At 42.7% G+C, this 23,693-nt stretch overlaps 1 protein-coding gene across 3 annotated transcripts in view; it reads right to left on the bottom strand.

The window, feature by feature from the left end:
• The window catches only part of LOC139375612 (carbonic anhydrase-related protein 10-like), a 296,785-nt gene that overhangs the window by 19,498 nt on the left and 253,594 nt on the right, over window positions 1-23,693 (bottom strand). For all 3 annotated transcript variants that reach the window (XM_071117403.1, XM_071117405.1, XM_071117404.1), the window contains exon 6: window positions 4,799-4,984. In XM_071117403.1, the coding sequence (XP_070973504.1) occupies window positions 4,799-4,984 (186 nt within the window). The remainder of the gene's footprint in view (window positions 1-4,798; window positions 4,985-23,693) is intronic.

Raw genomic sequence — 23,693 nt, 5'->3', positions numbered from 1 at the left:
TGGAACATCAAATCGCAATAAAATCGCTGTATCTATAAAATAGTGAGAGTCGCAATAAATCAAATCACATTTTATTTGTCACATGCGTCGAATACAACAGGTGCAAACCTTACCGTGAAAAGCTGACTTACGAGCCCTTAACCAACAATTCAGTTCAAGAAATAGAGTGAAGAAAACACTTACTAAATATACTAAAGTAAAAACTAAAAAGTAACACAAAAATAACAATAACAGGGTGAGGGTTCTCAACAGGCCTCTGTAATCCCTAAAATGTATAAATATATCCCCTTGTTGGGGGGGTACAGGTTAGTCGAGGTTATTTGTACATGTAGGTAGGGGTAAAGTGACTATGCATATATAATAAACAGCGAGTAGCAGCAGTATGAAAACAAGGGGGAGGTGGTCAATTGAAATAGTCTGGATGAACATTTGATTAATTGTTCAATTGAAATAGTCTGGATGAACATTTGATTAATTATTCAGCAGTCTTATGGCTTGGGGATAGAAGCTGTTGAGGAGCCTTTTGGACCTAGCCTTCCTTTGACACCGCCTAGTATTTAGGTCCGGGATGGCAGGAAGCTTGGCCCCAGTGATGTACTAGGACGTACGCACTACCCTCTCTAGCACGTTACGGTCAGATGTCGAGCAGTTGCCATACCAGGCGGTGATGCAACCGGTCAGGATACTCTCGATGGTGCAGCTGTAGACCTTTTGAGGATCTGGGGACCCATGCCAAATCTTTTCATTCTCCTGTGGGGGAAAAGGTGTCATGCCCTCTTCACGACTGTCTTGGTGTGTTTGGACCATGATAGTTTATTGGTGATGTGGACACTCTCGACCAACTCCACTACAGCCCCGTCAATGTGAATGGGGCCATGTTCGGCCCTCCATTTCCTGTAGTCCATGATCAGCTCTTTTGTCTTGCTCACGTTGAGGGAGAGGTTGCTGTCCTGGCACCACACTGCCAGGTCTCTGACTACCTCCCTATAGGCTGTCTCATCGTTGTCGGTGATCAGGCCTACCACCGTTGTGTCAGCAAACTTAATGATGGTGTTAGAGACATGCTTGGCCACACAGTCATGGGTGAACAGGGAGTTTCTTCCAACCCTTACCTCCTGGGGGCGGCCCGTCAGGAAGTCCAGTATCCAGTTTCAGAGGGAGGTGTTTAGTACCAGGGTATTTAGCTAGTGATGAGCTTTGTGGGCACTATGGTGTTGCACGCTGAGCTGTAGTCAATGAACTGCATTCTCGCATAGGTGTTCCTTTTGTCCAGGTGGGAAAGGGCAGTGTGGAGTGAGATTGAGATTGCGTCATCTGTGGATCTGTTGGGGCGGTATGCGAATTGGAGTGGGTCTAGGGTTTCCGGGATGATGGTGATGATGTGAGCCATGACCAGCCTTTCAAAGCACTCCACACTACCGACGTAAGTGCAACGGGGTGGTAGTCATTTAGGCAGGTTACCTTCACTATCTTGGGCACAGGGACTATGGTGGTCTGTTTGAAACATGTGGGTATTACAGATTCAGGGAGAGGTTGAAAATGGGTCCGGGAGAAGTTGAAAATGTCAGTGAAGACACTTGCCAGTTGGTCCGCGCATGCTCTGAGTACACGTCCTGGTAATACGCCTAGCCCCGTGGCCTTGAATGTGAATGTTGACCTGTTTAAAAGTTTTGCTCACATCGGCAATGGAGCCGGTGTTGTAGGATTCAACTGTGATCACACAGTTGTCCCGAACAGCTGGTGCTATCATGCATGCTTCAGTGTTGCGTAAAAGGCATTTAGCTCGTCTGATAGGCTCGCGTCTCAAGGAAGCTCGCGGCTGGGTTTCACTTTGTAGTCCTTCCACATCTGACGAGCGTCAGAGCCGGTGTTGTAGGATTCCATCTTAGTTCTATATTGGCGCTTTGCCTGTTTGATGGTTTGTCTGAGGGCATTTCGGGATTTCTTAGAAGCGTCCGCTTTCAAAAAGCTCTAGCCTTTAGCTTGTGGCAGATGTTGCTGGTAATCCATGGCTTCTGGTTGGGATATGTACATACGGTCACTGTGGGGACGACGTTGTCGATGCACTTATTGATGAAGCCGGTGACTGAGGTGGTATACTCCTCAATGCCATTGGATGAATCCCGGAATATATTCCAGTCTGTGCTATAAAAACAGTCCTTTAGCGTAGCATCTGCATCATCTGACCATTTCCGTATTGAGCGAGTCACTGGTACTGCCTGCTTTAGTTCTTGCTTGTAAGCCGGAATCAAGAGGATAGAATTATGCCAAATGGAGGGTGAGGGAGAGCTTTGTATGCGTCTCTGTGCGTGGAGTAAAGGTGGTCTAGAGTATTTTCTCTCTGGTTGCACATGTTACATGCTGGTAGAAATGAGGTAAAACGGATTTAAATTTGCCTGCATTAAAGTCCTCGGCAACTAGGGGCACCACTTCTGGATGAGCATTTTCTTGTTTGCTTATGGCCTTATACAGCTTGTTGAGTGCGGTCTTAGTGCCAGCATCGGGTTTTGGTGGTAAATAGACGGTTATGAAAAATATAGATGAAAACGCTCTTGGTAGATAGTGAGGTCTCTAGTTTATCATGAGGTACTCTACCTCAGGCGAGCAATACCTTGAGACTTCCTTCATATTAGACATTGTGCAGCTGCTGTTATTGACAAATAGACACACACTCCCACCACTCATCCTACCAGACGTAGCTGTTCTGTCCTGTCGATGCACGGAAAACCCAGCCAAATGTATATTATCCGTGTCGTCATTCAGCCACGACTCGGTAAAAAATAAGATATTACATACTTTAATGTCCCGTTGGTAGGATAGTCTCAAACAGAGATCATCCAGTTTATTCTCCAGTGATTGCACATTGGCCAATACATATCATATTGGCACCTAAGTATCGTGATAATATCGTATTGTGAGGTCCCTTGCAATTCCCAGCCCTACAGCATATACTATGCATAATATTAGCCTAGCCCAGAGATGTAGGGGTGCTTTTTACAGATAGTAGCTGAGAATGATAGACCCATAACAATCAACACCAGTCAAACGTACACCATTTTCTGCAAGCCGGAACAAATGTGAGAAAGAAAGGTGGATGGGTTATATAATACAGATGGAGTTGTAAAACCATAACTTTGGAGTGTTAATGCCTTTAAATACAATGAAGCTCACCATGTATCCCCCTTTCCCACCTCTCTCCCACGGGCTGGTATTTCAGATGGATGTTTTGCTTTTCAAGCTTGATTATTTTCCCTCTTTGTTCTCATTTCAAGGACGCATGCACAGCCACTGCTCATTTGTAGGCGAAATAACATTTTCTCCATTTCTTTTTTGAAGCCTGCTGCTGGAGCTTTAAGTCATGGCTTTGGTTCCAGAAGGGATGGGCGGGTGGGAAGTGGGGGTATGTGGTGGGTGGTGGTGTAACAGGTGTCTTTTTGGATGGCAATTATTTAAGCAAGCGAGGAACACATGTCAGAAAGAGCAAGATTTGGGAGTCTGTGTGCAACCTACCTTTCCTCTCCTCTCCTCCCTCCTCTTCTATCTCTCTCTCTCTCTGGCTTTGAGGTTTAATTTGGAGAATGTTACACATGTACACTAACTCAATCCTACAGTATGTTAAGAATAGTTTCAATTGACAGGATAACACTGAAGCCAGTTACAGTTAAACCACACACCATTTCCTTTCTTTACCACACTGACTATGTAGACCTACCTTTCCTCCCCTTGCTGCATGTGTAGATACATCACTTCAGTAAGAGAACATAGCTTTTTCAGATCACAACGCCCAGCTATCCAACGCTCCTCTCCAGATTTCTTCAGAGCCCTCTCTCTTGCCTGCACTCCAGAAATCTCAACACAACGCTGACCAAACAAAGAGCAGCCAGTAACTACTGCTCACTTCCTTTTCTTCTCTTCTGTAGCAACAGATGAAATCAAAACAAACCCGTTGGAGGTGTGATAACGCTGGCGCTGCGACGAGGCAACACCAACACGGTAAACAGTGAGCAGAGCGCGAGGCCAACCTCCCCCTACACGGGTCACATCCCTCCGAGCCCCAGCGTATGCTAAACACTTGTTTTTATTAGGATTTGAATATCGTCTCGCCAGCCTCCGTGGGAGAATAAATGATAATAATTAATTAGAATGAATTTGCCTGTCATACCTACAATTATTCTGTTAGCCCACAAATTGGGTATTGTTATTATGGCTGGTGTGTGTGACTCAGAACTTAGTAAAATGATCAAGTATACAGGAGCTGATTGGAAGCCTCTTCACAACACACCGCTAATTAAGATAGCTTTTTTTCTGCTGGATCTCGTCTAAATCCTACCGAAGATGCTGGATAACAATAATGTTTTTCGAATTCTACTGATACTGGTTCTTTATTTTTTAAGGGAGATCGGAGATCCGATCCCCGTACGTATTTGTATTGTTTTTATGATAGGACAAATGGAGTTACAGATTTGGAGATCGATAGAGAGAGGGGAACAGAAAGGATTTAAAGTAAATGTCCAGTGTTTTTCCAGATTTTTATAAAATAATAATTAAAATAATACAATAATTAATTACAATATGAGAGAAATAGTTTTCCTTCCAAAAAAAATGTTAATTCAGTATGTTAAAAATAAGCTTTTCTGTGTTGGAATGGTGTGAGATTTTCACTGGACAGTTACTTTAAGGGCATAGGCAGTTGGCCGAGCCAGGGCTTAAACCCTTGCCGCCAACGGGGTGTATATGACCCATAGTCAGGAGCATTACCGCTAGACCAAACTCAGCACCTAGTCCCTTGCCCTTGTACCTCTCCTGAGAAGGCCTGTCCGTTGAGAAGGTGTTCAGAGCCCTGTCCGTCCTCGCTGCCGAAGTGCAGCCGGATCTCCTCCAGGCGATGGCTGTACGTCATTGGTCCACCAGAGATATTCACAAGGTGCTCCTTGTCCATTCGCAGTGAGACGTGGCGACCCGTGTTGTACATGGTCCCGCCCACCTGAGGACAGAAAGAAGGAAGAACGATCAGATTTAGTATTCAATTAATAAACCAAATTTTAACAACCCAGTGTAAAGGACACACGTTAGAAGTCAGTAGGGGAAGGTGTTTGACAATTTCACTGCTAACCTGATCACCCATGTTCAGAAGGCTAATAGTAGCATGCCCCCAAATACTTGAACCAACATACTATACTGCTGTCTCAGTGACATGCCTGTTCACATAACACAAAAACTCATTTGAATCTCTAGCATTCACAAGCACTTCTGTGATTCACTACAGAGAAAATTGGCCAGTGTTACCTGGTGTTAATTTTTCATTTCTAGTTTTGATTCAGGTGTTAAATTAACTATGTATGTTTTAAATTAACACTCATTGGTGTACAATATCCCCAGTGTTGGTGTTTATAACTAGTATAAAATTAAAACCAAGTCCATCATTAACATATTTCCCAGCATGCTCTATTGCAGGTAGATTTTTTTGAATTGGTAAATTCAATATCTTTGTTTTTGTATGTACATTGATTGATTGATTAATTAATATTATGCTACTCAAATATAAATAATAGTTTTCCTAAACTAATCCAATCTTCTACTTTGACTTATTGCACCCATTACTGAAATGGTTGTTCCAGTTTAAATGGTTTAGGTAGTCTTAATTTTTAATTTCCCAACCCATTCTCAATTCATTCTGAATGCAGGTGAAAATAATTTCTAAATGTTGAATATCCCCACTGTGGCTAGATTCCAACTGGAATTATATAACTTTGCAAGCCATCTTTATGTGACTTGCAGGCCTGAAAACTATGCATTTCAGGCAACTGTATTAGGTTAAAACTAGGCCATCAAAATAAGGCATTATTAAAGACTTTGTATTGTGTTTAATCTAATTGGTAACATACAGTGGGGCAAAAAAGTATTCAGTCAGCCAACAATTGTGCAAGTTCTCCCACTTAAAAAGATGAGAGAGGCCTGTCATTTTCATCATAGGTACACTTCAACTATGACAGACAAAATGAGAAAAAAAATCCATAAAATCACATTGTAGGATTTTTAATGAATTTATTTGCAAATTATGGTGGAAAATAAGTATTTGGTCACCTACAAACAAGCAACTTCTTCTTTAAGCGGCTCCTCTGTCCTCCACTCGTTACCTGTATTAATGGCACCTGTTTGAACTTGTTATCAGTATAAAAGACACCTGTCCGCAGTCTTGGTGGCTGACTAAATACTTTTTTTGCCCCACTGTATTTCCTTACTTTTTCACTTGGTGAAGGACTAGTGATGTTACATTTGATACCGGAGCTCTGAGGCATGTGTCAAATTCGCTAAGCAGTTTAGTTTGAAGCAGTGTGCCGATACCTGTAACGCTTTATCATAAGCACGTGATCAATGACGTCCGAAGCTTCGTTTTGTCAAACAACCACCTGATTAATTTTGGTATTGGTTCTGGTAGAAGAAAAAAGGCTACGCTGCGAACTTGTCGACCTCATCTCTAATAATTTGGCTGTTCTAAATGATTTTGACCAGCAGGAACCTCTAGTGTACACTGTGTTGATCAAAGCCTCGAGTAATGAACCTATTTTTGACACAATTGGCTGGAAATGCTTCCTGAAATGCTTCAGGAAGCTTTGTTTCCTCCATCACTTCATAGGACTAAAAATGGATGAATGCACCAACAACCATCTCTCTGTCACTAACAAAAACAGTCATGGGTGGTAACTCTACAATTCACTCAAAAGGCAAGGCACTTAAGGAAATATGCAAATAAGGCTTTACACTAAGCAGCGTGTTCATTTAACACTGAAAAGTGTGGACCCATATAGACACTGGACCAGCGTTACATGTAACACTGCCCGTGTTGATTTAACACTGGAGAATTTGCTGTGTGAGTAACAGTCTCAAGGCTTAACGTGCTACAGCGTCTCAGTACGAGAGACAGTGTTATCTGAAACAACAACCCTTCAAAATACAAAAGAGATGTGGAATTAGAGGGGAGGAAGAAGATAAAAACACAACACGAGGGGTACGGGTTCAAAGACTGAGGCCGTCGGAATCCCCTCGGAATCGATTGGATCAGAGGCTTTAAGGGGAAATGCAGCCGTACAACAGCAGTGAATAACGATCTTTATCAGTGGATGTGTTTATTTATTTATACCCAGTAGTTTCAAAGTGAACAGTTGGTATTGCAGGCACGATTCTACGAGAGCTTCCACATAGCTCTTATCTCGCTCTTTCTTTTTTTTCTCTCTCCTCTCTCCACTGCTCTCTCTCTCTCCCTCTCACTCCCTCTATTCCCTCTCTCTCCCTTCCCTTTTACCACTAGCCTTCAAAAAGAACCCCTCCCCCCAAATTCCCAGAGAAAGAACTCTGCTCACACATCGTAAATATTTCATAGAACCTTTGAAAAATCTATGATTTGAAAGGGGATAGAGAGCGCCCGGGAGAGAGAAGGTGGGAAAGGGAGGGAGCGTTGGATCAAGTGCCAACGGCAAGAAAGGTAGAGCAAAGAAAGAGAAGCAGCACTTTTTTTTAGCTCTGCTGATCTGGCCGGTTACCTCAGCGGCGTCGGAATTACCCCGGAAAGGGCTGGAATATCTCAACCCCCCTCAAGACAACTCACCTACTCAGCCCACCATTATGCATGAGAACAAGGCTGAGGTGAATGTGTCATTATGTGGCTTTCTCAATTCATATAGAATCACTGTGGCTGTGTAATGAGCAACGTGGGGGGATAATAGGATGAAGTTATGTAGCAATTCAAAGAACCAAGATTATACACCTCAAAGATAATTACGTAATTTACGACATTGTACGGCGGGAGGGGATTGAATACTGAATAGCCTGAAGGCTTTTCTCCCCACATCGTATCCAATGTTACACTTCTATGCAGTACGGTGCATACACACACATGGTCCGGAATAACAAGTCTTTCCATCCAATATCTGTTCCTGTGGTTGAGTGCACATCCCAGGATAAATGGCTAAAGGCAACAGGGTAAAAAGCGAGGCTAGTGGAGTGTGTATTGAGCTGGGCAAGGAGAGAGAAGTGATGGTGTATGGCTCTCTGTCTCATAGTGATACGCTGATAGGAATAGAGAAACCCTCTAGACACTCAAATCAAATCAAATTGTACCTTACAGTGAAATGCCTATTTACGAGCCCCTAACAAACAACACAGTTTAAAAATTAAAAATACGAATAAGAAATAAAAGTAACAAGTAATTAAAGAGCAGCAGTGAAATAACAATAGCGAGACTATATACAGGGGGGTACCGCTACAGAGTCAATGTGCGGGGGCACCGGATAGTCAAGGTAATATGTACATGTAGGTAGAGTTATTAAAGTGACTATGCATAGATGATAACAACAGAGAGTAGCAGCGGTATAAAAAAGAGGAGGGGGATGGGGGGGTCAAATAGTCTGGGTAGCCATTTGATTAGATGTTCAGGAGTCTTATGGCTTGGGGGTAGAAGCTGTTTATAAGCCTCTTGGCACTCCGGTAGAGAGAACAGAAGCAGAGAGAACAGTCTATGACTAGGGTAGCTGGAGTCTTTGATAATTTTTAGGGCCTTCCTCTGACACCACTTGGTATAGAGGTCCTGGATGTGCCCCAGTGATGTACTGGGCCGCACGCACAACCCTCTGTAGTGCCTTGCGGTCGGAGGCCGAGCAGTTGCCATACCAGGCAGTCATGCAACCAGTGCTCTCGATGGTGCAGCTATATAACCTTTTTAGGATCTGAGGACCCATGTCAAATCTTTTCAGTCTCCTGAGGGGGAATAGGTTTTGTCGTGCCCTCTTCACGACTGTCTTGGTGTGCTTGGACCATGTTAGTTTGTTGGTGATGTGGACACCAAGGAACTTGAAGCTCTCAACCGGCTCCACTACAGCCCCGTCGATGAGAATGGGGGCGTGCTCTGTCCTCTTTTTCCTGTAGTCCATAATCATCTCCTTTGTCTTGATCACGTTGAGGGAGAGGTTGTTGTCCTGGCACCACACAGCCAGGTCTCTGACCTCTGTCCTCCTCCCTATAGGCTGTCTCGTCACTGTTGCTTTGAAACAGTGTTGCATGATCAGTCAGTGAGTGTTGCATGATCAGTCAGTGAGTGTTGCATGATTTGGCAAGGACACTGATCCTAGATCTGTGCGTAATGGACACTAATAGCCAAAGTGCAGTGATATGGAATTACATTTCAGCTACAGATAGCCAAACCAACGATTCTATCATTAAAAGACAGAGGATATTATATCCCTTGAAATACATTCATGTGACAGCAACATTGTGGATTGTTGCTAACTTCCACAGCCATCCAACATCCATACAGCAATGTGTTGTGTGAATCATATAACATGGCCCAGGCATCGTCAACAGAGTCCACTGAGTTATTTCACTCCACATCTCAAGCCATAATTTGTATTCATGAATTCAAAATTATATGAGTAAATGCTTTGCTGCACTTTAATTTCTTAACTTGACAGTTTTATGTGTGACGTCCCCGTGTTGCTTTGACAGATCTAATCGCCACGGGTACCAGCTTTGAAGAGGGAACCTTTTCGTTTTTTATTTCATTTTGTGTTGGTGTTCGTGTGTGTGTGTGTGTGTTGATACGTTGACTCGCACAAAAACACAAACACGTTGATAGTAAACCACAGACTATTAGACTCATCAAAAGTGTGTTTTGTCACTTCAGACAAGTTCTTCTCACGAGGCACAAGAAACAGAGCGACAATCTAAGCGGAGAACACCAACACAGTGTGTCATTCGAACCAAAGCATCCCATCCTCCATATCAAACCACAATCACACTAACATCTCTAGTAAACAACATCTCTATTGTGGTTTCCTGACAGCTGACATTTCTGTTCTCTCTTAGACAAGGAAGTTGGTTTCAATACCACAGGAGTATACTAGCCAGCAGGAGAGAACAACAATCAGCAGTGTGCGTTAGGGGAGGGGAGTGTTTGTACCCACTTGCTTGTGTGCATTTGATACGCGATCACAAAGCTCTATTCTATAGTACCACTCCACCACCTGCGGCTGGAGTGGGCAGAACACGAGGAGGGTGAGAGAAGAGTAGAAAGGGGAGGAAGATCATCCTTACAGAAGAGAGGGGAGGAAGGATGGAGAGAGAGAGAGAGAGAGAGAGAGAGAGAGAGAGAGATAGATAGATAGATAGATAGATAGATAGATAGATAGATAGATAGATAGATAGATAGATAGATAGATAGATAGATAGATAGATAGATAGATAGATAGATAGAGAGAGAAAAACGGGAATGGGAGTCTTTGACTGAACATTTTTAGAAGGATCCTCTCAAAGTGTAAATGGAAAAGTTCATTCAAGAGGTCAAACCATTATTTTCCTCAAGCTTCATCTCTCCTTCTCTAACTCAACATCACAGGATTTGTTAAACCAGAATGTTTTTAATTTGTTCATTGATGTTTTCTACAGAAGATATTCTAAAGCCAATTAAGCTGTAATGATGACCACAACAAGGAAATATTGTATTCAAGGTAACCATCCCGACAAGGTAAACATGTTATAAAGGAGTTTTCTCTGTGTGTGTCTAGGGGGCCTGATACTGTATTACCAGCTCAGATACAATATCAATAATATGAAACGACAACGTCACAGTAATGAGAAAAACAGAACAGTCATGTCTACTAAACACACAGTTCAATATGGTGATATTGATACAAGATGATCCTAAATGCTCTATTATTATGATTACCGTATGTTGTATCATTAAGAACATAACGGCACACAACTAATGTTGCTGGTGCATGTATGAACTGGACCATAACCATAACTCCAGAAGCCATGGATTACAGGCAACATCCATACTGAGCTAAAGGCTAGAGTTGCCGCTTTCAAGGAGCAGGACACTAATCCGGACGCTTATAAGAAATCCCGCTACGCCCTCTGACGAACCATCAAACCGGCAACGCTTCAATACAGGACTAAGATAGAATACTCCTACACTGGCGCTGGTGCTTGTCGGATATGGCAGGGCTTGCAACCTATCACGGATTATAAAGTCAAACCCAGCCGAGAGCTGCTCATGGCACCACACGGCCAGGTCTCTGACCTCCTCCCTCTCATTGTTTTTGGTGATCAGGCCTACCACTGTTGTGTTATCGGCAAACTTAATGATGGTGTCGGAGTCGTGCCTGGCCATGCAGTGATGAGTGAACAGGGAGTACAGGAGGGGACTGAGCACACACCCCTGAGGGGCTGCTGCTACTGCTGACTTGGCCCTCATATGTCACTCAAATAGCCTGTGTTCCAGACTCATGATGAAGTCTCTTATGCTCACAGTGTTGTTTATGTATTGCTTGAACAACACGTGTGCGTCAGTGGCGGTAGGTGCTGTTTAAGATGAGGGAGGATAAAAAAACTTTTTATGAACATGGCCTTATTTCTACTACAGCATATCAGATAACTGTCATTCATATTCCATTCACCCAGCTCAATGTAACATCGATAGGTTTAGGCTACTACATGATACTAACATTTTCCCTGTACCCATTACGAGGTTGATACAACCTACCCTATGAACAAAAGTTTACAACGTAGGTGCACAGGTTGAGATATTTTTTTTGTAGCCTTGCACACACTTGCCTGCATCTAGCTGATCTAGGGTGTAATCATTAGTCTAACAGTTGCAAATGAGAGTTTCTATCGGACAAATTCATGTTTATCCCCGTTTCGTTCCATTTGCTTCCGTTTAAGAAATGTTTTTCAACAGAAATGGCCATATGAATACACCCCTGATCACACGCAAACACAATTCACTTTCATACCAGACATACACAAACTAGTTGTATATATAATTCCTTCTCACATCTATCTATGCACTCTCCTTTCACCTTTTCCCTTGGAAAAAACCTTTCCAAGCAAAACCTTCATATCATGACCGCTAACCGCTACACATAGCCTACATTGTTCTCATGTCATAGCTAACATAGCTACTAGAACTAACGTGTTTACCGCTACAATCATGCAGTACAGTGTAATCAGCAGCAATCAGTTTAGCAGTTACACTGGCTGGCCCCGGTGGCAATAAATGAATAAAAGAAAAAGCTTTCCCTGACTTGGAACAGTTCAAGTATTGGATAGCCATAGCCAACTGTAACGGCTCTCCTCTTCGTCTGATGAGGAATAGGAATCATCGGACCAACACGCAGCGTCGTAAGTGTTCATAGTAAATTTAATTAAATAAACTGAACACTGAATGACAAAAAACAACAAAGAGAGTGAACGACACAAAACAGTCTTGTAAGGTAACAAAACACAAAACAACTACCCACAAAGGTGGGAACAGGCTACCAATCAAAGACAACGATTGGTTCACTGCCTTTAATTGTGAACCATACCAGGCCAAACACATAGAAATACAACACACAGAACAAAACAGAATGAAAAACATAGAATGCCCACCCCAACTCATGCCCTGACCAAACCAAAATAGAGACATAAAAAAGGAACTAAGGTCAGGACGTGACAGTACCCCCCCCAAAGGTGCGGATTCCGGCCGCAAAACCTGAACCTATAGGGGAGGGTCTGGGTGGGCATTTCACCGCGGTGGCGGCTCTGGTGCGGGATGTAGACCCCACTCCACCTTAGTCTTGGCCCACCTAGGTGGCGCCTCTGGAGTGGCGAGTGGCCGGACAGGCGGAAGGCTCCGGCGGCTGCCGGACAGACGGGCGGCTCCGGACAGACGGGCGGCTCTGGCGGCTCCAGACAGACAGGAGGCTCTGGCGGCTGCGGACAGGAGGGCGTCTCTGGCGGCTCCGGACAGGAGGGCGGCTCTGGCGGCTCCGGACAGGAGGGCGGCTCTGGCGGCTCTGGACAGGAGGGCGGCTCTGGCGGATCCGGACTGGAGGGAGACTTGGTTCTGGGAGCAGGCACAGGACTCAGGAGGCTGGGGAGACCTATAGGCGGCCTCTTCCTTGGCTGAGGCACCGGATGCACTGGGCCGTGGAGGCGCACTGGAGGTCTAGAGCAACGAGTCTGCACAACCTGTCCTGGCTGGATACCCCCTGTAGCCCGGCAAGTGCAAAGAGTTGGAACAGGCCGCACTGGGCTGTGCTGGCGAACCGGGGATACCGTGCGCAGGGCTGGTGCCGTATAACCCGGGCAGAGGAGACGCACTGGAGACCAGATGCGCTGAGCCGGCTTCATCCCTTCTGGCTCGATGCCCACTCTAGCCCGGCCGATTTGAGGAGCTGCGATGTAACGTACCGGGCTGTGAACGTGCGGTGGAGCGCATGGTGTCTCCAGTGACACGGTGCCTGACCAGTACCACCCGGTAAGCACAGGGAGTTGGCTCAGGTCTCCTACCTGACTCTGCCAATCTTCCCGTGTGCCACCCCCAAAAAATTCTGGGGCTGCATCTCGTGCACTTTTCCTCGAGCCAACTCCTCGTAGCGTCGCCGCTCCACTTTGGCTGCCTCCAGCTCCTCTTTAGGACGACGATACTCTCCCAGCTGTGCCCATTGTCCCTTGCCGTCCAAGATTTCCTCCCATGTCCAGGAGTCCATTCTTCCACACTGCTTGGTCCTTTGGTGGTGGGTAGTTCTGTAACGGCTCTCCTCTTCGTCTGATGATGAGGAATAGGAATCATCGGACCAACACGCAGCGTGGTAAGTGTTCATAGTAAATTTAATTAAATAAACTGAACACTGAATGACAAAAAACAACAAAGAGAGTGAACGACATGAAACAGTCCTGTAAGGTGAAAAAACACAAAACAGGAAACAACTACCCACAAACACAGGTGGGAACAGGCTACCTAAGTATGGTTCTCAATCAGAGACAACGATTGACAGCTGCCTCTGATTGGGAACCATACCAGGCCAAACACATAGAAATACAACACACAGAACAAAACATAGAATGAAAAACATAGAATGCACACCCCAACTCACGGCCTGACCAAACCAAAATAGAGACATAAAAAAGGAACTAAGGTCAGGACGTGACACCAACTAGCTAACATAGCATCCCTCTTTGTTTGAGCCAGGTGTTTGAGTAGGCTAAACTAGCTAGCTGCATTTGACAATAGCTAAGTGAAAAAAATCTATACTACGTAATATAGCTAGCTCTCCCTCTCTAACGCGCGCCTCCATAATCTTTGGAAGAAATGTATTTGTTAAAAACTGTTCAACTATTGTCTTTCTCTCTCTTTGAGTCAACTACATACCACATTTTATTCACTGCAGTGCTAGCGAGCTGTAGCTTATGCGTTCAGTACTAGATTATTTATTTGATCCTTTGATTGGGTAGACAACATGTCAATTATGCTGCAAGTGCTCTGATATGTTGGAGGAATTGTCATAATTACTGTGTAAGTCTATGGAAGGGTGTGAGAACCATGAGCCTCCTAGGTTTTGTATTGAAATCAATGTACCCAGAGGAAGACAGAAGCTAGCTGTCCTCCAGCTACACCATGGTTCTACACTACAGAGTGCTGTTGAGGCTACTGTAGATCTTCATTGCAAAACAGTGTGTTTTAATCAATTATTTGGTGACAGTCTATCTACAAATGCTAACTTTTTTTATGTTTCACTATTTTTATGAAATTCACTGAGAATTGTCTTCCCTTTCCTCCTCTGAGGAGCCTCCAATGGTGTGCGTTGATAGCAGCCAAGTCAAGCATGTTGTAGAACCAGTAGCGATGCATGGTTAAAATCATTGGGGAAGTCAAGCCAGAAAAAAAGCCATAGTACCACCTCTGTTGTGATAATTGCATTGTTCGCTCTATAACCTGTTAGTGCATATGCCTTGCAACCCTGATATATAGGTCTAAGGCCGAGACAATAAGAAGACACAGTGACAGAATAAATTCAACCAAACCTTTGTTTCATTACAAAACGGGAAAGCAGCAAACAGTTACATAACCTACAACATGGTCAAGCAAGTTTAATGTTTTCAACATTTTCAGATTTGATTACTTGTTAGATATTACTGCATGGTTAGAACTAAAAGCACAAGCATTTCGCTACACTCGCATTAACATCTGCTAACCATGTGTATGTGACAAATAAAATTTGATTCGAGTTGGTCATCAGTCTCTTCATTCTCTATTTGACAATTTATAATATTGTCACCCATCAGACTATTGTCAATTTAATCATGTCTTTAGGCCACATTTATTTTTCTGACTGATTACAATTTACATTTGGTGTCCTGAGGTATTCTTATGACCTATTTTAACATAATAAATGCATTAATTCAGCAATTTATTATTTATTATGGAATATTTAATATGGAATATTTATACAATTAAAATATCAACGGTCAGAATGCCCGGCCATTCTAGTAGTTATGGAATTCCGGCATTCTGAGGTTTAATGATATTAAATCCTACATTTACATCACATTTACATTTGAGTAATTTAGCAGACGCTCGTATCCATAGCGACAATCATAGCACGATGGTATTACTATTCATATAGTTTTTCATGTACATCACATGTCATGCATAATTAGGTTAATGCATGTAAAAAAAAAAAAGAAAGTTGAAAGGTTTCAGCTTGTGATTAGTACACCTTGCAGTTTTCCAGCAATAATGAGGAGGCTTTACTATTGTTTCTGGTATCAAGTGGTGAGTGAAAAACCATAACACATCTGATTAAATTAAAAGATTGCAGAATTTTTTTACGTAGTGAGTGAGGCAGAGGGAGGGAGGGAGAGGGGGAGAGAGAGAGAAAGAGGGGGAAGATGGAGAGAAAGAGGAAGGGAGAGAGAGAGAGAAAGAGAGAGAGATAGAGAGAGAGAGAGAGAGAATGAGGGGGGAGAGCGAGAGTGATCTAGAGAAAGAAAAGAGACTAGGGAAAAGAGAGAAGGAGAACCAAAGAGAGAAAGAGAGTGAGTGAGAGGCAAGAGAGAGATAAGCCAGCCACTGGCAAAATAAATATCATGCAACATTGTGGGTCGTAGAAAAGTGGAGAGACAGGGATGAAGACATGGATGAATCCTCTGAATTGTCAAATTTGTTTCCAACACCCACCAAAATATTCCTGTCCCTCAAAACCACATGGTTGGGGACTGGGGACAACACAGAATCGTGACAGAAAGCCTCTGATCACTTTACAACGCTGTTACAACATGTCAAAATGACCAAATTAAATGTGGCTAAATGAAAACGAATAAAAGCCAAATAACAAGTCAAAGGAGAGTTAGCTACAGTGCCTTGCAAAAGTATTCATCCTCCTTGGCGTTTTTCCTATTTGTTTGCATTACAACCTGTAATTTAAATTGATTTTTATTTGGAGTTCATGTAATGGACACACAAAATAGTCCAAATTGGTGAAGTGAAATGGAAAAAATGACTTGTTTCAAAAAAGTTAAAAAATTAAACAACTGAAAAGTTGTGCGGGCATATGAATTCACCCACTTTGATATGAAGCCCCTAAATAAGATCTGGTGCAAACAATTACCTTCAGAAGTCACATAAATTAGTTAAATAAAGTCCACCTGTGTGCAATCTAACTGCCACATGATCTGTCACATGATCTCAGTAGATATACACCTGTTCTGAAAGGCCCCAGAGTCTGCAACATCACTAAGCAAGGGGCACCACCAAGCAAGTGGCACCATGAAGGCCAAGGGGCACCATGAAGGCCAAGGAGCTTTCCAAACAGGTCAGGGACGAAGTGGAGGAGAAGTACAGATGGGTTATAAAAAAATATGAGAAACTTTGAACATCCCATGGAGCACCATTAAATCCTTTATAAAAAAAATGGAAAGAATATGGCAACACAACAAACCTGCCAAGAGAGGGCCACCCACCAAAACTCACAGACCAGGCAAGGAGGGAGAGTCAGAGGCAACAAAGAGACCAAAGATAACCCTGAAAGAGCTGCAAAGCTCCACAGCGGAGATTGGAGTATCTGTCCATAAGACCACTTTAAGCTATACACTTAAGCCATACAGAGCTGGGCTTTATGGAAGAGTGGCCAGAAAAAAAGCCATTGCTTAAAGAAAAAAATAATCTCCCACAAAAAATCTCCCATATTCCTTTTGGTGTTCGCCAAAAGGAATGTGGGAGACTCCCCAAACATATGGAAGAAGGTACTCTGGTCAGAAGAGACTAAAATTGAGCTTTGGTGGTGGCAGCATCATGCTGTGGGGATGATGCTGGCAGGGACTGGGAAACTGGTCAGAATTGAAGGAATGATGGATGGTGCTAAATACAGGGAAATTCTTGAGGGAAACCTGTTTTAGTTTTCCAGAGATTTGAGACTGGGACAGAGGTTCACCTTCCAGCAGGACAATGACCCTAAGCATACTGCTGCAACAACACTCGAGTGGTCTAAGGGGAAACATTTAAATGTCTTGGAATGGCCTAGTCAAAGCCAGACCTCAATCCAATTGAGAATCTGTGGTAGGACTTAAAGTTGCTGTACTCCAGTGGAACCCATCCAACTTGAAGGAGCTGGAGCAGTTTTTGCCTTGAAGAACGGGCAAAAATCCCAGTGGCTAGGCCAAGCTAATCAAGCTTATAGAGACATACCCCAAGAGACTTGCAGCTGTAATTGTTGCAAAAGGTGGCTCTACAAAGTATTGACTTTGAGGGGTGAATAGTTATGCACGCTCAAGTTTTCAGTTTTTTTTGTCTTATTTCTTGTTTGTGTCACAATAAAAAATATTTTGCATCTTAAAAGAGGTAGGTAGACATGTTGTGTAAATCAAATGATACAACCCCCCCAAAAATCAATTTTAGTTCCAGGTTGTAAGGCAACAAAATAGTAAAAATGCCATATCTTTAAAGACCCATGCTAGGGTGTAAGGTAATTTACCAAGCCATATAACTGTATGTGTGATAAACTATAGTAGACATCGATGCAGTTCTCCTTCCAATAATAACTGCTTTCATGTGTCTTAACCATAAAATCGACTGTTAAAACCAATGATAGAACTGAACTGCAATTATTCAATCAAATCAAATCATTGGTCACATACACATACTGTATTTAGCAGATTTTATTGTGGGTGTAGCGAAACGCTTGTGTTCCTAGCTCCAACAGTGCAGTAAAATCAAACAATTCACAACAATACACACAAATCTAAATTAAAAGAATGTAGTTAAGAAATATATAAATATTAGAACGATCAATGTCAGAGTGGCATTGACTATAGTACAGTAGAATAGAATACGGTGTATACATATTAAATGAGTAAAGCAGTATGTAAACATTATTAAAGTGACTAGTGATACCCTGCCGATGTATATAGGGCAGTAGTCTCTAAGGTGTAGGGTTGAGTAACTGGGTGGTAGCCCAGCTAGTGATGGCTATTTAACAGTCTGATGGATGGCTATTTAACAGTCTGATGGATGGCTATTTAACAGTCTGATGGCCTTGAGATTGAAGCTGTTTTTCAGTCTATCGGTCACAGCTTTGATGCACCTGTACTGACCTCGCCTTCTGGATGGTAGCAGGGTGAACAGGCAATAGCTTGGGTGGTTGATGTTCTTGATGATCTTTTTGGCCTTGCTGTGACATCGGGTGGTGTATGTGTCCTGGAAGGTAGGCAGTGTGCCCCTGGTGATGCGTTGACCAGAACGCAACACCCTCTGTAGAGCCCTGCGGTTGCGGGCAGTGCAGTTGCCGTACCAGGCGGTGATACAGCCCGACAGGATAATCTCAATTGTGCATCTGTAAAAGTTTGTGAGGGTCTTAAAGGGGCCAAGACAAATTTCTTGGCCCCTATAATTTTAGATTGTCGTGATGTGTGTGCCGAGGAATTTGATGATTTTCACCTTCTCCACTGCGGTCCCATCGATGTGGATAGGGGCGTGCTCTGCTGTTTCTTGAAGTTCACGATCAGATCCTTTGATTTGAGGGGGTGAGGGAGAGGTTATTTTCCTGGCAGCACTCTGCCATGGCTCGCACCTCCTCCCTCTAGGCTGTCTCATCATTATTGGTAATCAGGCCTACACTGTTGTCTCGTCTACAAAGTTGACGATTGAGTTGGACGCACTAATGGCAGGAAGTATAGGATGGGGCTGAGCTCGCACCCTTGTTGGGCCCCTGTGTTGAGGATCAGTGAAGTGGAGGTGTTGTTACCTACTTTTACCACCTGTGGGCGGCCCGTCAGGAAGCCCAGGATCCAGTTGCATAGGGTGGGGTTCAGACCCAGGGCCCCCAAGCTTAATGATGAGCTTGGAGGGTCCTATGGTGTAGAAGGCTGAGCTATAGTCAATGAACATCATTCTTGCATACTGTAGCTATTCCTCTTGTCCAGATGGGATAGGGCAGTGTGCAGTGCGATGGAAATTGCATCATCTGTGGATCTATTGGTGCGGTCTGCAAATTGAAGTGGGTCTAGGGTGTCAGGTAAGGTAAAGTTGATATGATCCTTAACTAACCTCTCAAAGCACTTCATGATGACAGAAGTGAGTGCTACAAGGCAATAGTCATTTAGTTCAGTTATCTTAGAATTCTTGGGTACAGAAACAATGGTAGACATCTTGAAGCAAGCGTGGACAGCAGACTGGGATAGGGAGAGATTGAATATGTCCCTACACTCCTACTAGCTTGTATGTGTATGCTCTGAGGACACGGCTAGGGATGCCGTCTGGGCCGGCGTGGTTAACAGGTTTAAATGTCTTGGGAGCGGGAGGCGTTGGTGGCACTGTGTTATCCTCAAAGCGGGTGAAGAAGGTGTTCAGCTTGTCTGGGAGCAAGACATCGGTGTCTGCGACGTGGCTGGTTTGCCCTTTGTAATTAGTGATAGTCTGTAGACCCTACTCCATTTTTTCTCTGTACTGATGTTTTCCCTGTTTGATTGCCTTACAGAGGGAATAACTACACTGTTTCTATTCAACAATATTCCCAGTCACTTTGCTATGGTTAAATGGAATGGTTTGCACTTTCTCAAAACGTTTGGCAATGACTGTACAGTCGGAAGTTTACATATACGTAGGTTGGAGTCATTAAAAGTCATTTTTCAACCACTCTACACGTCTTATTAAATAATTATAGTTTTGGCAAGTAGGTCAGGAAATATACTTTGTGCATGCATATTGCACGTATAACTCACTATATCACAATTCCAGGGGGTCAGAAGTTTACATACACTAAGTTGACTGTGCCTCTTAACAGCTTGGAAAATTCCAGAAAATGATGTCATGGCTTTAGAAGCTTCTGATAGGCTAATTTACATAATTTGAGTCAATTGGAGGTGTACCTGTGGATGTATTTCAAGGCCTACCTTCAAACTCAGTGCCTCTTTGCTTGACATCATGGGAAAGTCAAAATAAATCAGCCAAGACCTCCACAGAAATGTAGACCTCCACAAGTCTGGTTCATCCTTGGGAGCAATTTACAAATTCCTGAAGGTACCACATTCATCTGTACAAACAATAGTACGCAAGTATAAACACCATGGGAACATGCAGCAGTCATACCGCTCAGGAAGGAGACGCGTTCTGTCTCCTAGAGATGAATGTACTTTGATGCGAAAAGTGCAAATCGATCCCAGAATATCAGCAATGGACCTTGTGAGATAGATATTTTTCTATATTACTGCATGGTCGGATCTAGAAGCACAAGCATTTCGCTACACTCGCATTAACATCTGCTGAACATGTGTATGTGACAAATACAATTTGATTTGATTTGATTTGAAGATGCTGGAGGAAACAGGTACAAAGTAGTTATATCCACAGTAAAACAAGTCCTATATCGACATAACCTGAAAGGATGCTCAGCAAGGAAAAAGCCACTGCTCCAAAACCGCCATAAAAAAGCCAGACTACGATTTGCAACTGCAAATGGGGACAAAGATCATTCTTTTTGGAGAAATGTCCTCTGGTCTGATGAAACAAAATAGAACTGTTTGGCCATAATGACCATCGTTATGTTTGGATAAAAAAGGGAGGCTTGCAAGCCGAAGAACACCATCCCAACTATGAAGCACAGGGGTGGCAGCATCATGTTGTGGGGGTGCTTTGCTGCAGGAGGGATTGGTGCACTTCACAAAATACATGGCATCATGAGGCAGGAAAATGATGTGGATATATTGAAGCAACATCTCAAGACATCAGTCAGGAAGTTAAAGCTTGGTAGCAAATGGGTCTTCCAAATGGACAATGACCCCAAGCATACTTCCAAAGTTGTGGCAAAATGGCTTACGGACAACAAGGTCAAGGTATTGGAGTGGCCATCACAAAGCCCTGACCTCAATCCTATAGAACATTTGTGGGCAGAAAGGAAAAAGTGTGTGCGAGCAAGGAGACCTACAAACCTGACTCAGTTACACCAGTTCTGTCAGGAGGAATGGGCCAAAATTCACCCAACTTATTGTGGGAAGCTTGTGGAAGGCTATGCTACCAAATACTAATTAAGTGTATGTAAACTTCTGACCCACTGGGAATGTGATGAAATAAATTAAAGCTGAATTAAATAATTCTCTCTACTATTATTCTGACATTTCACATTCTTAAAATAAAGTGGTGATCCTAACTGACCTAAAACAGGGAATTTTTACTTGGATTAAATGTCAAGAATTGTGAAAAACTGAGTTTAAATGTATTTGGCTAAGGTGTATGTAAACTTCCGAATTCAACTGTATATACTGTATTCTAGTCATAATTAGTGCTGTACACACATTTTCTATTCATACACTCAGTGTACAAAACATTAAGAACATCTCTTTCCATGAAATTTGATCCCTTATTGATGTCACTTGTTAAAGCTGCAATATATACATTTTTGGGTGACCTGGCCAAATTCACATAGAAATGTGAGTTATAGATCAGTCATTCTTATTGAAAGTAAGTCTAAAAAAATGGTAGATCTGTCCTACGTGAACTACTTCCATGCTTCCAGGTCATACGTTTTGTTTTTGCGTCTTTTACTTTCGGTTTTGTAGACTAGCTTCAAACAGTTGAAAATACATAGATTTTATGTTATGGAAAAGATATTTAGCGGTTTAGATGGTACAATGCTTTTTTACACTTGCTTTATGTCACATAAACTGAAATTAGGCAAACTATTAGAGACTCTTAGAGATGGCTGAGAAATTTCTGCATAGAGCACCTTTAAATCCACTTCAATCAGTGTAGATGAAGGGGAGGAGACAGGTTAAAGAAGGATTTTTAAGTCTTGAGACAATTGAGACATGGATTGTGTATGTGTGCCATTCAGGAGGGTGAATGATCAAGACAAAAGATTTAAGTGCCTTTGAATGGGCAGTATGGTAGCAGGTGCCAGTTGCACCGGTTTAAATGTGTCAAGAACTGCAACGCTGCTGGAGTTTTCACACTCAACAGTTTCCCGTGTGTATCAAGAATGGTTCACCACCCAAGGGACATCCAGCCAACTTGACACTGTGGGAAGCATTGGAATAAACATAGGGACAGCATCCCTGTTGAATGCTTCGATTCCTTGTAGAGTCCATGGCACGATGAATTGAGGCTGTTCTGATTGCGAAAGGGGGTGCAAATCAATATTAGGAAGGTGTTCCTAATGTTTTGTACACTCAGTGTATTTTGTCCATACTGTCTATACACTATACAATTATATGCATATAATTGGTAGATTTGGATAGAAAACATAGTTTCTAAAACTATAGTTTCTAAAACTGTTAAAATTATGTCTGTGCGTATAACAGAACTTATTTGGCAGGCGAAACCTCGAGGACAAAACATCCAGGATTTTTTTTGAGGTCACTCTCTTTTCAATGGGTTTTCTATGTGGATCTAGATTTCTAAGGCACTTGCTTGCAGTTCCTATTGCTTCCACTAGATGTCAACAGTCTTTAGAAATTGGTTAATGCTTTTCCTTTGAGAAATGAAGAGGTAGCCATTTCCTATCTGGGTGGATAGTCAAGTGTACTGTTGTGGTTGGGGCGCGTGCCCTGAAAGCTCGCTCCACTTTTTTCCGTCCGGTATAGAACACAGTTGATTCGGTCTTAAATTTTATTGATTTATTTACGTTTAAAAATACCTAAAGTTGGATTAGGAAAGTTTGGATCAAGTTTACAGGTAACTTATTAGATACTTTGTAGTCATGTTGCGTGAGTTGGAACCGGTGTATTTTCAGAATCAATCGCGCCAAATAAATGGACATTTTGGAGATGACGGAATTTATTGAACAAAAGGATCATTTGTGATGTTTAATGGACATATTGGAGTGCCAACAGAAGATCTTCAAAGGTATGAATTATATCGTTATTTCTGACTTTTGTATCGCGCCTGATGGGTTGAAATATGATTTTCATGTGTTTGTTTGTAGGGGTGCTGTCCTCAGATAATAGCATGGTTTGCTAACGCCGTAAAGTATTTTTGAAATCTGACACTGTGGCTGGATTAACAAGAAGTTCATCTTTAAACCAATGTATAACACTGAATTATTATTTTGAGTATTTCTGGTTTTGAATTTGGCACACTGCTATTTCACTGGGTGTTGTCAAATCAATCCCGTTATCGGGATTGGTGTGCGAAGGGATCACTAAGAAGTTAAGGAGTTCGAAAAATAAGAATTTCGCAGCAGCATCGATAACATCTGGAAACCTGTGTGTATGTGACCAATAAACTTTGATAAGCTTTCCAAAACCCAGAGAGAGAGAGCATGCCCTTCATAAAGTTATTCTCGAAATTGTTGGCTGCTGAAAAAACGGCTTGTAAACGTAGCTCCAAAGGGCTTCAATGTGATTAAAAACAAGATAAAAAAAAGTGGTTAAATGGTGGCCAG

The sequence above is a fragment of the Oncorhynchus clarkii genome, chromosome 20 (genome assembly GCF_045791955.1).
Source record: "Oncorhynchus clarkii lewisi isolate Uvic-CL-2024 chromosome 20, UVic_Ocla_1.0, whole genome shotgun sequence".
Lineage (NCBI taxonomy): Eukaryota > Metazoa > Chordata > Actinopteri > Salmoniformes > Salmonidae > Oncorhynchus > Oncorhynchus clarkii.
Note: the sequence above shows the minus strand (reverse complement) of the source record. Positions and strands in the feature narration are given on the sequence as shown.